This window comes from Ciconia boyciana, chromosome 2 (assembly GCF_034638445.1).
Source record: "Ciconia boyciana chromosome 2, ASM3463844v1, whole genome shotgun sequence".
Classification (NCBI taxonomy): Eukaryota; Metazoa; Chordata; class Aves; order Ciconiiformes; family Ciconiidae; genus Ciconia; species Ciconia boyciana.
In genome coordinates this window covers 161,454,385-161,467,678 of record NC_132935.1, presented here as the reverse complement: position 1 = coordinate 161,467,678, position 13,294 = coordinate 161,454,385, and the positions used below count along the sequence as shown (strand labels likewise).

The window sequence follows — 13,294 nt, the reverse complement described above, 5'->3', positions numbered from 1 at the left end:
AAGCAGGACAAAGGGATCCTCGAAGTCCTTCAATACTGGAGTCACTCCTCAGATGTTTTCTGATCCTAGTTCATCAACGCTTTCCTGCATTACTGATAGCAGAACTGCGAGCCAGTGCCAAACGCAGTTGTAACAAAACCTCTACTTTTCACCCTATTCCTTTATTCATACATCAAAAAAACAAACTAATCCATTAACCACTGTGTCACATCCAGAATCCGTGTACGGCTGATTACCTACAGCTATTCTCAGAATCTAATCAAAGCTTTGTGAAAGACTTCCCAAAAATAAAGTCTGCATTATTTGCTCCTAGGTGTAACTGATCACAATTTCACCAAACTGAAACGGGCTGTTTGTTTGCAAAATGTGTTTTAGGTGATTCAGGTCATTTTGCATTGGAGAGTTTCCTGCTCAGAATCTACCACTCTCTTCCCCCACTTTTGTATGAATTACAAATTGTATCAGTAATGAGTCTGTATTTCTTTCAAGTCACTGATAAAGTATGATATAGTATAGGAACAGAATGTTTTGTCTGCCTAGAAACAAAATTTTCCACTGATGAGTCTCAATTTATTTTATCAGCCAGGTTTTTATTCATTTAATAGGCTCCGTGTTTATTCAGTGCCATTCCAGTTTCTTAAATCAAAATGTCTTGTGCTACGTTTTTATATACATGACACCGACACTATGACACTTTCCAACCAAATTTATAATTCATTTAAAACCCCACATTTGATCAATAAGAACTGTTTACCATTATTTCCAATCCAAATGACTCTATTATAATAGCATCATTAACTATCCAACATTAGATATTTAATTGTTTTGCCTGGGACTAATGTTTGACTGACAAACCTGTAAATTATCCTAATTGCAAACATTGTAAATATTAACACGGTAATTGCTTTTTTTGCAGTCTTTTGGACCTTCATCTCTGCTCTAAGATTTATTAAAAATCAGCACTAGTCAGAGAAAGCTGTGCCAATTCAGTCAACTGTGTTTTATCAGAGTTGTTTGGATTTAATTTTAAAATGCCTAGCTTTAGCATCTTCTGCTTTAAATACACTTCAGTCCTTAATACGACAGTCACCATTATCACCTAAGATAAACATCTCACCAGCTTTTTCCCCATGTAGAGAAAAGAACTTTTAATGCACACTTCTTTTCCAATCTTTATTCTATATTTTTATGATAATTCTATTATTTCCATAAAGGAATAGATCAATATTACTCTTCAAACTTATCTTCTTCCTCCTCTTCCCTCCTCCAGCTATCATTTGCTAGCTGCCTCCCCATGGACAATTTTCCTCTTGTGTCATTTTCTTCTCTCTAATCATTCACAATCCCAGGCTTTCAGCTGAAAGCAATGACTATTGGTTTCCTATAATTTCCACACCTTATCCTTTAACCTACATTTTAGATGAAGGATCTATATGCATTCAAGGTGCTAAGATCTCTAAAATCGATAGAGCCATTTGGGTGCAGAGGGGCACTCATCCCTGACTGCTGCCCTGCCACACCATACCAGAATTATTTTCTGAATGACGCTCCACATTATTCATGATTTTCCAGGCCTCTGAAATGCCCCTCTTCCACTGTCTTTTTCCAGACCAAGGAAATCCAGTAAATCTAATTGCTTCTCAGCTCCTGGTTATCCTTGTCTATACTGCTGTATTTAATGATCCTCTAAGGTCTCTCTGCAAGGATTCAAGCCATTTCTGGAGAGTCCTAGCTTTGAGCATGGGGCAAACAGCAATCCCAGTTGTTTCAGACAAAGCTACCAGTACAAGTATTAAGGCACTTTGTCAGGCAATAAGAAGGGCCAGAATACCTGCCACAGGCACAAGAGCTACCCTTCTCCATCACATCACACCAAAAGCTTCTACACAAGTCTTCAGAACATTATATTCTCCATCTTCAGCAGAGGAAGGTGAAAACTATCCCTATCCCCTTCCTGCCATCAGTCATAAAGGAAAGAAGAATGCATCATTTATAACAGTAGCCATGTTAATGAGAAGTGATTAAGGCTAAACTTCAGGAAATGTGTGTCACATTCCCACCGCTGCCAAAAAATTCTTGTGAACCCAAACAAATAATTCTGCACTTGAGTTTCCTCAGTGTGTAATGAGGATTGTCGAGATTGAGAGTCGCTTGCATGGCAAAGTGCTGAGAATCTATGTAAAAAATGTTAATTCAGTTTCTAAAAGCCTTTCACAAAGAACAGGAGAATTAAATTAATGGCAGATTGGAAAGACAGGTTGTGAACCTTCTCTACCTTGATCTATAGCCCAGGTGACAGAAGAGTTAAGTGCAGGAAGAGAGGCATCCCTGATGAATTGCCAGTATCCAACATGACTGATGAATCGAAAAGCCGTGCTACTGATGAAATACTGACTTCCAATATACAAAAGTTACATATCACACTGTGATTTCAAACTTGAACAAAGAAAAACCATCTCACTTGAAAGTGAACAGCAACTTGGGAACTTCTTTGTGTAGCACCAGCAGGGACTGGCAAACGTTTAGTTGGAATTAAATAAAATACTTCAGTCTGATGCTAGCCATCATTCACTAGCAGCAAAGATCCCACCCTTCACATGGAGGAAAACGATACTTAGGATGAGATGTGTGGCAATGGATTTTGCTAATTGATCTCTTTCTTATGAGAAGTTGGGCCCTGCCAGTGGTTTCTTACCACTTTGTTGCACGTGTTAAACAGAGCTCCTGTTGAACAGAGCTACTTTCTAACAAGTATGATGTTAGAAAAAACTCTGGGTCTCATACACTCAATCAAAAAGGTCAGTTAAAAAAGCAATTTCAGATGTTAAGCCCCAGTTGCATGGTTATTCCAAAGTTAATTGCACTTCCATAAGCAGAACTTGACCCAAGTCTGGGGAAAAAAACCCCAGCATTTACTGACGCTGCAAAAAGGGGCAACTACTGAAATGTTCTTCCAGTTGTCCCCAAGACAAGCACTCATCAAAAGAGACCCAACACCAGTAAGAGGAAAAACAAGGGCCTCATAAATGGTAAAATGGAAGTCATTAAATGATATCATGTAATACTACACGAGTGATATTTGCTTTGGTATATTTTTTTCTTCAGGACTGAGACTCATGCAGCTTTCTCACATTTCTTTGGGAAAAGGAGGTGATAAATAGAAAAGTCGAGTTTTGGCTAGAAAATTCTGCCTTCTTCCCGTATGACAATCCTTTCCAAAAACATCACATTGTTCACTTTATTCAAACCTACCAAACAAGCACCTTTTGGTAACACTGTATATTTTAGCTTCCCTGGCACCTACAAGAGTTCCTCTGCGTCAGCGACTCCTACGTCAGTCTTAAAAGGTCCAATGCAGAAAAGAACAAGGCCAATGTTATAAACATATTCAGTCACTGATGGATTGCAGGATTTTTTTAAACAACTGTCCTTTCCTGCGAGGTGCAAAGGAGTAGAAACTCACGCTGTCAATAGAGCTAAGTTATTATTGTTCTAGATGCAGATTAGCTTCACTAAGGAGATATTTATTGCTTCACCTGCCTTGAACTATAACTGCAGATTCTTTGACAAATGGCTTGTAGCAGGTTTAATCTTCACAGAGGTCCATAGCCTTGTAAATATTGTCACAAGTCAAACTGGTCCACTGTGTAGCTTTTGGGGTTATCTACGTTTCGGAGGAGTATCTATCTCTTTTCATCAAGGCTGGTAGGAGGCTTACATTTAGCAGACCAGCTTGTACTTCAACGCTTTGTGAAAATGATGAGGCCAGGACCTGAAGATGACAGATCCCACCTACAATTTTTATTGCTTTGAAGATTGTGTAGGCGCTGTATAACCATCCCTAATGTCATCCATTGAATATGCTCGCCTGATCATTTTAAAGAAAGCAAACTCTGTGAATGTATTGGTTTAATTTAATAGCAGGCCATCAGAAAAACAAATCATAGCAATGCCTCCAGAAGGATAACCTTGAGTTCATCCCACATCAAGAAGGAACCTTTCCACCTTGTTTATGGGAAGACTCTACTGCTATGGCTTCAGCAAACAAAGACAGCTCATTTTGCCAGTGCCAGGGACAGACAGATAAGTACACTGAACAGTTAAAACCTCTGTAGCCAGAGAGGAACCATCAGGAGGCAATTCCAGGAAAACATATCGACAGCCACAGACACCTATTTGGGCACTGTATTTCTGTAGCAACACCACAAATTTTGTTAGCTAAGTATATTCCTGAGAATACAGTTATGCAGTATCACTTCATTGAATTACAATGGTGTTACACACAATATCTGCAGTATTTAAAGCAATTCCACCAGAGGTTAGCATCGTTTACAAGTTATGCTGCGTAAGCACTGTCATGGTAAGGTCTGCAAGAGCCACTATATTTGCCTTAGTGCATCACTCTCAACAGGTTAATGGTATGGCAGGAAAGATTAAAACCCCAGACTTTTTTAAGCCTAATAAATTGTGTTTACCACCAAGGGACTCAACCACTATAGTGAAGGTGAAGCTTTGGAAATATCCTACCTTGCGAGAAGCATTTTTGTCTGTGCTCTCCACATCACCGTCCAAGAATGGCATGGCAAATGAGCTGAGATCCTGCCAGGACAGAGAAGAAAAATTGATGTCCTACATTAATGTCTTGTTCATTCCATCAGAGCATCCCATGATTGTAGCCCGTGGTTTTATTTCCGAAGCGCCCACTGCTTTACCCATAGCGATTGCTGGTAAGCAATAAAACAGGCTCTGATCATTCTCCTTGTCTGTGAACTCAATGGCAGATGTTAGTAACAAGTGAACAGGGAGCCCTTAGCACCGCTTGCACTACATCACCATGAAAAAGCACCTGCACAGCCAAAGTCAAAAGTCTTGTGCTGAAACTTTCAAGGGGAGATACTGAACTCCCACAGAAAATTTCGTAGGAAATTACAGCTTAAATATAGCTACTTGCTCAACAAATGGCCTATCTTGCCTTTAGTGGGGTGTATAATCTTAGTTTAAAGAGTATTTATGGCAATAAACAAAACCTGAATGAGAATATGTCAATGTTCTGAACAATATGTAACATATATAACAAAGAGGGAGAAAACTGCGACACGGTGCTCGGGGAGAAATAACCAATTCACTTGCACAGATTGGAGAGGAGCGCCCAATTCTGCATGACTAAAGACAATAAAGCCATAAGAAAGCACACATGCTCATCTTTAACTAACAAAAACAAACTGCAATTATATTCTACCTCCTGCCGTCTGTTCTGTTTATGCTACTTCGTGTTCCAGCCACGGGGTTTTTAGAGATCCTTTCTACATGCATAAGAAAATTATGTTAGTGTCAAGTTTAGCATCTGTTTGATCAGAAAAGTAGATAATGAGTAATTCTGTGACCAAAAGCATGGGGTTGCCTAATGCTGTGTGCTGAAAAACTGAGTCTTGGATCCCAAATCTTGATCTAAATGTTAGGAATACCTCCCAAACACACAACCTCCCAGATGCAAGGCATCGCCCTTTCATGTAATGATTCAGTGCTTCTCTACCGCCACATCTGCATCCCATTTAAAATCATTCAAAACATAAATAAATGTTTCACGTAAACCTAATTTGAGATTAAATAGAGCTTAATTAAAAATTAGCACTGTCCGGGAAGTCTGCAAGGCTTGCTTGCCTTCAGAATTCAGAGCAGCCACAGGTCTAATCACATCACATTGTGTAATCATACTAAATCCAAAATATGCTCAAAAATGTGTATAACTCAGGCATAATCCTTACAAGTGTTTGAAAATATTCTGGTTACATAACGAACAACAAAAATAAGGAACAAAATATTGAATTACTGGAACTGCAGCACATGGGAGTAATTCATGCCAAGTTGGAAAGAAAAAAAAAGGAAGCAGCAGCCAGGCTTGGCCAAGCTGGCCCCAAATCATTAGGCCACAAACCAAAGTATTCATGACAAATTAGTATGCTCCCGGCTCTATCTATACAAATTCAACGGGAACTATCTACAAAGGCCCAACCTACAAAGCACCAACCCAACTATATAATGTCACCCTTGTCACCACGCTTTGATGTCTGTGTTTCACATCACCTTCGTTTGCAAATAAAAACGTAAGGAAACATCTCAAAACCAAAAGAAGAGGCAAATTTGTTTGGCAATAGATTTTCACTGTTATCAAGATTTGACAGAGGCTGAACCAAGCGCTGCAGGACCTTAAAGAAAAGCTTCTGTATTAATCTGTTTATTCTTCCAATTAGTTAAGACCAAAATGACTTACATACTCCATATAAACATTATTCAGCCATAAATGGCATTTATAAACATTGTCAATAAATGGATTATTATTCCTACTTCATATGTTACTGCAAGACTTAAGTGATGACTCCCTGTGAAGAAGTTTAAAAGCCTAATGGAAAGTTACACAAAAACATATGCCCTCATGTTTACTTTAATTTAGCCAAAGGATTTACCAACATTTTCCTCTACCCATCTTCGGTAGTGAAGAAGCTGGAATCTGATGTGTGCTAAGTCATTTTCCATGGAATAAATCAAGGAAACAACCTCTTTGAGCTCCACATATTTGCGTCCCTATATCACTACTTGTTGTAATCCACAGGGAGAAAACCTGCTGTTTAGGAAGGCTGGAGACTGGATGGAAGAAACTGGGTTTAAGGGGACACATATCTAGTAATCAGGATTGAAAAAGCTGTTCAGAAATCTGGAACAACTACGAATGAAACCATAACTTCTTTTTTTGAGCAGAAAACTTCAAAAACAGGAGGGGGTAGGTACGTACAACTATTTTTCTAGGAGCTAAATTTCAGTTCCCAGTTACAATTCCAAGCTTAAAAACATGTATATATTAAATCCTAAAGTCTAAAAGTATCATGAAACCCAGCTGATGACTCTATTCTAATTTGTAACTCTCAGATATCACGGACGTATGCTAACTTCATCTGTCTTTACATGCAGAACAGGAGATCTCTACTTGTAAGCGGAAATAACTGGAGCTATACCTCTCTGGACAGCATAAGACCTTTCATTGTTAATACAGTGCTGGAGAATGTTTCAAACAGGTTAAAATTGTACTTTTAGTCCTGTGATAAAGTAATTGTAGCTGCCACCTAAAATTTTTTTAATCTTTCACTTCTTCATGGGATTCTATATGCGAAGGCATCATTTACAGAAGGAAAAAATACATATATCAAATGCCAGGCTGCAAATACCGCTCTCTCAATTCCAACCTGTTGGTCGATCAAGGAAATATTAGATGCTTATTTTCTCTTTGCACAGATATCTGCAGAATACAGACTAGGTATCTATTTCTTTCTTGTGTTCCTCTTCATCCAGAAGCACATGTGATGACACAGTTGATGATACAGTAACTCTTTAAAAAAATAAAATAAAAACTGCTCCCAAAGTGTTGCAAAACACCACAGTACTTCTTGACAGGCCAATGGTGCAGCCCCAGCTCTTATCACATAGCTGACTGCTCTGATCTTATGCCAAGTGATACACATTGAAGGCTCGCTATGCCATTAATCTGGGATTGAAACCATTCTTAGCTTTCTTGTTCTTCAGCTCTACTTTACTGCACTTGGAATAAGTGCCCTGGAAAATCACCTGGTTCTGGAGAGACATTTAAAAAACTTCCACCAAAGGCATACAGTGATGTGTTGGTACAAGGGAGAGTGCTTCTCGTTTGAGACTGCAGAGCCCTGGCTGAAGAACGAACGGCATCACTCCCTGTATCCATCAGTCCTGCATTATATCCTCGGAGGGACAACTTCTGTAGAGACCACAGTCTATGACCATCGCTGTAAGGAACAAAGGCCACCAGGGATTGCAGCTCCTAGTGCTGCTAACCTGGATTTAAGAGTATGCAGTCTGTTTTTTAAAATTTTGTTAGCTTTCCTGCCATGCCTCTGTTCCTCAGTCAGTTGTTCGCATCGCTCAGCGCTGTCTGACAGCCAGGCATTACTCCTGCCATTCCCAATTAGAAAAAATGACCTCTTGAGCAGTTTAGATTTCCTTTACAGCCACAAAGCCACTTCAGATTTATTTAGTTTTCAATCCACTTTTATTTACAAGAGGTTGTTATGGCAGCTCCTGTTATATTCGCTGAAGGATACGGCCCCAGGGATATCAAAGCCTTTTCCGGAGGACAGCAGAGCTGTGACACAGCAGAGCCATGGCTCAGTGCTCCTGCTACCAGCCAGGCTCCCTCCTGGGAAGGGCAATCTCCCACACCACCTACTCTACAGGCCATTTTCCAGGACTTTTCTTATTGATAGCACAGGAGGTTAACAGATCTAAAAAAGCAACTAAATTGACTTTGTTTTTAACAGGCTTGTCTGCTGCTTTAGTTTTTGCAAGATATGTCAGGATAATTCTGTCTGCAAGCACACTTTTACCTTCTCTACCACTTCTTTCCCTGTTTCCTCTGGGGGGAAAACAGATATCGGGAAGGTTACAGATTCTTCACACTAGTTTCTCCTCCAAAGGTGAGACTAACTCTAAGGTGATTCTTGTCTGGGTTACCCCTACAACTAAAGGGTGATCCTTCCTAATTCCAGCTCTTTCTCCTTTAACAGCCCTTATATCAGAATACTTGGGATTATGTGAAAAGAAGGAAGAATAAAATTTTTGTTCTTTGATATCTTGGGAAAACAAAGAACCTTTTCTCAGAACTGTTTTGGAGAATAGGAAGGAAAACCACATTTTAGGATACAGAAAGCAAATATATCGGCTGGCATAGTATAGCCAAATAGCAACAGGAGCAAGATCTGGTTAGCCAAGCCATTTTTCACCTTTTCCAGCCAGTTTCACTGTTTCTTTCCTTACTGAGGAGGATTCCTGCCAAAAAGGCTTGCCCAGACGCGCTGGTCTGGATGCTGCTGCAGTTGGAGACCTTGGTGTCAGAAGAGGGTTTCCAGCAATTCTGTTGCAGAGGCTACAAGCTTAAATAACAGACCACTAAAGCCTTGAATCCAGTAAACAACACAGAATAAACAGGATTGGTTTTTTATTATTGGTTTGTTTCAAGGCTACTTTGGCAGCCAGGCTGATAAAGCTTCTCTGCAATGGCTGAAGTCAAGGAGCCAGCAAGGCACTTTGGGGCATGATGTGATTGACAGGTCAGAGACTAATTTCCAAGGTATTTTGGGTGGAGCAGGACCTTTTTATGGCCCCGCTCAACAGTGGTCCAAAATTTCAGGGCTGGGTATCAAAAGGATATTTCACAAACAGCTCCCTGCTGCCATCCTTTGCAACTGTCCCTTCAAACGCAAGACATGGCCATGAACAACATGGTCGGGTGAAGTCCTGTGCCCATGGTGATGGGTCCACAACCCATGAACATGGTCAACTCTTTGGTAATGTTGCAGAGGTGACTCAGGTCAGAATAGCTTCACAGCAGCCCCATGGCCCATCTCTTCTGAAAGGCTGGGTTCCTCAGCTATAAGCAACTTCAGAGTCCTAGCGTAGGTAGCATCATGCAGTCCTGACTACTGATGGTGTCACCTATGAGACATTATTTTTCTGCCTCACTAAATTCTATATATGTGCTAGGATTGCACCAAATTTAAGGATGAGAAATGCCTGCCAGACATTACAGTCTCTTTTTACAACATAACTCAAGCAGGAGGTGACACTTTACTAAGACAGCTTTTCAATATGGGGAGACAGCTCCTTTAATAAAATAAACAAAGAAAACAAGATACAGAGAAGTTGAGCGCTGACAAGAGCCCAGGTCTCACAAAAAATTGCTAGAAGCTGCACTCCTCGGCATCCCACCTTAACAGGGCTCTTGGGGTCTCCTCCTCTGCTAATGTTACTGAGCTATGGGCACTTCAACTATCCTACCAAGGACAAAGAAAGTTGGGATTTTTATTAAACTTAGCTGTGAACGGTTTCTTTCAGCTCAGTCTGCACAGCAGCAGATTTTTTTAGATCAACCTTGTATTTGTACGTATTACAAGCCTATGTAAAACTCTGAATAGCAAATATGCTACATATGCTAATAGCCTGCGAACGGAATCCAAAGTTTGAACTCTGTGGAATAGAGGGCACAGCTTGGTAGCTCTGATTGAATAGAAAAATTTCTTTTTTTGAGAACAATCCTATCTGGAAGCCTTTGGGGATTTATATCAAACCACTCAATTACTGCACAAGGAAAGATTCAAAACTGGCTTACACAGGAATTTCTGTCCTTTTGTTTTTGTTGTTTTGATGTACTAGTCATAGTATAGTATAATAAGACCTGCTACATTGCTTTATTCCTTTAGGAGTAGGTTGCTCATTGCTTTGCTGTTCTCCCTCCCCCATGCCATCTAGACTGCAGCATGTGTTTTGGAGACAGATATGTAAGTCGTACTGTGAGACTGAGGATGCTGGTGACTAAGTCTCAGTATGACTCAATGGGAGTGGGCAGTAACAGATGTACAAAGCTGGTTAGATTTGTGCAAGCCAGCTTTGTACTTCACAAGGCAATTCCAATTTATTTGTTTGCTATTACTTTTAAGGCTATTTATATTTAAAAAGAACAACTGAGTGGGTCTGGAGAGTTTGAGATGGTAGAAATGAGATAGAGAGACTTGATTTTGTCCGCAGCATGAAGATGCCAGAGGCAGCATGGTCCAGGAGTCTCCTGGGTGACTGTGCAGGACCAGTTGTGCACACTTTGATGTCAAGGTGGATACAGCATCAGATTTGAAATAACAGAAGGTAAATCACCCTAAATGACGTGCCTGGAAGAAATGGGAAATATTCAGTCCCAAAGAGGCATAATCTAAAAAGTTAGGGAGCAATGGCTGGCTAAAATCCAACCCAGATCTGGGCATGTGAAAATCCCCATCCATCTGGTGATTATTCAATGTCCTATATCAAAAAACTCGCATACAATAACTTTGCATAAGAAAACCAGCCTACATTTAATTTAAAGGCATTTCTTTCAGCTGCAACAAGAAGTAGGCAAAGTACTAAAGAGCTACTGAAGCCACTTCTCCCCTGTTCTCACCCATGGGTCACCTGGCTTGGATTGCCACCACTTGGTCAGAAAGTGCTGCTAAAACTAAGAATTTCAAGGGGAAGGGGATAAAGAGAGCCATGAACCAACAAGTCCTTGATATTTCCCTGAAAACAGCTCTCTTCCAAGCTGTTCTTCCTGAGTTATCCTGATCATGGGATACTGTCAGCCTCCAGCACATCCTTCTTAATTTCTAAACCTCTTGACTGATCCTGACAGGCATTAATCTCCAGCAGTCTACAGCAAATTCACCTTTTTTCTTCTGAGGCTGTAGACAAGGTTCGTCAACAAAAACTGCCAAGAGGCTATGGATTGCTCTTTGGTTTGTTCTCAATCTCAGACTTAAATCACTAGAACACATTCCTACGCTGTTCACAGAAAAAATGAAATTTTCTTTCAAGCCTCGTGCTCTCCTGCCAGGAAACACCACCATATCTTCTTGGTGATTCAGCCTTTGCAGATGAGCTGAGCACAGATAGCCTGGGGTGGGATGCAATCAGTTCTGCCTGGAGCCCCATAATGTTTATAATGTCCAGAGAGCTCAGGGCCATATGGACACGCTGTGATGAAGGGTACTGCTCTCCACCTCATCAGTAAATCCCAGACCATCATTAGGGGCTCTCTGACAAAGCCTGGATACGATCCCCATGCACACGACAGCCTGGTTTGTCAGCTCCTTCACACCATGAACCACACAGCGCAGTGACTGGCAGCATGTTTATTACAACGGCAGATGGACAACCCAGCTAACATGTAAATAACAAAATGTCATTTTTAAAAAAAAAAGAGAGAGAGAAAGTGAGAGAACATCAGAGAAAGCAAGTCAGGGAGGAAAACTAAATTCTCAATATTCCCTGTGACACCATGATCCACACACAAACTCATTATTAAGTGCTGCTCCTGGGTGCTCAGCCAAAGACAACCTTTCTCTGGTGAGATGTTTCCTCCAAGAAGCACCCAAAGTTAAGAGACACAAGGTGAACACAGAAGATAACATACCTCAGACCTGGAAAATGTGGTCAGATGAGTGATGAGTGAATTAAGAAACACCAAAAAGACACAACTATAGGGAAGGACTGCAGGAGACTGGAAATGTTACCCTTCAGATGGCACATACTCAGTGCCAACAGAATTGCTTTCCAATACTTATATGGTTGTCTTACACAAATGAGACACAGGATCCCCATGTATTTGCAGAGAAAAGCATGCATTTGCTATAAAATGTAACTTCAGACACAGTGAAATAGCAGAACTGCAGGAAACAAAAGATGATTTTGCCATAATGTAATGAAAACACTTGAGACGCTGCAGCATGGGGGCAATCTGAAGGGGATTCAAAGCAAGGATCATCATGAGGCTTTCTAAATCATCTCTACGCTTCAGCTACTTCAAAAGTCACTGTGTTTTGCATTTTTTTTATATTTTTCCCCACTCTCCATAGGCCAAATCTCTTCAAAAACCATTTCCTCAAGGAAGAGTAAAACAAAACAAAACCAGAACTGAAAACCTCCAGCTGATGGCCTTATCTGAGAAGGACTTGCAAGGTTCTGCCTCACATATGTATGACTAAAAAAGGTGACATTCACACCAGGCAGAAAATATCTGCCATAAATACTTGAACTGCAACTATTTTTTCCAGTTCACTGCATTTAGGAAGACAGCTGCCTGTTGCTTTCTCTTTACATTCTTGTCAGTTAATAACCGTGAATAATCTTAACAATTAGAAGAAAGCTTATAGCTGGAAAGCCAGGCAAGCGAGGGACCTGCTCTGATCAAGTAGTCCCTCAACTATAAAAGAAAGACAGAAAAAAAAAAACAAACAGTAGAAGCAAAGAGGAAATTAGGCAAGGAAAGGAAGAACAGGATGGCCCTGTGCTTGGTGTGCTGAAGATCTGAATGGGAGGTCAAAGGGGACAACACACAGAGCCCACGACGAGGGAAGATTCCTCTCTTGATGCTTTCCTGCCGCATTTTCCTACATCACTCTGCAGCTGCAGAGAACAATTTCATGTCTACAAAGTTTACAGTCACTTTGCTATAGCTTTTCTTACAGTTTTAGCACCACATGTAAAAAGACACCAATATATACATGAAGTTTTATTTCATAGGCTAAACTATTTTTTTTCTTTTCCCAAAAGAATGGATGTCTTCATTCTTCACACTCTGAACTCCTTATTTAAAGGTGCACTTTGCTAAAGCTGGCAACATAAAAAGCCCTCAAGGACAGAAGAAAGCTCAAATTCTCAGAGATCATCTAGAAAACATTATCACATT

The 13,294-nt window shown here is 40.4% G+C and overlaps 1 protein-coding gene across 1 annotated transcript in view; it reads right to left on the bottom strand.

Moving 5' to 3' along the window:
- PRKAG2 (protein kinase AMP-activated non-catalytic subunit gamma 2) overlaps window positions 1–13,294 on the bottom strand; it is a 230,124-nt gene that overhangs the window by 156,425 nt on the left and 60,405 nt on the right. The window contains exon 2 of the mRNA XM_072854749.1: window positions 4,528–4,599. Within this exon, the coding sequence (XP_072710850.1) occupies window positions 4,528–4,599 (72 nt within the window). The remainder of the gene's footprint in view (window positions 1–4,527; window positions 4,600–13,294) is intronic.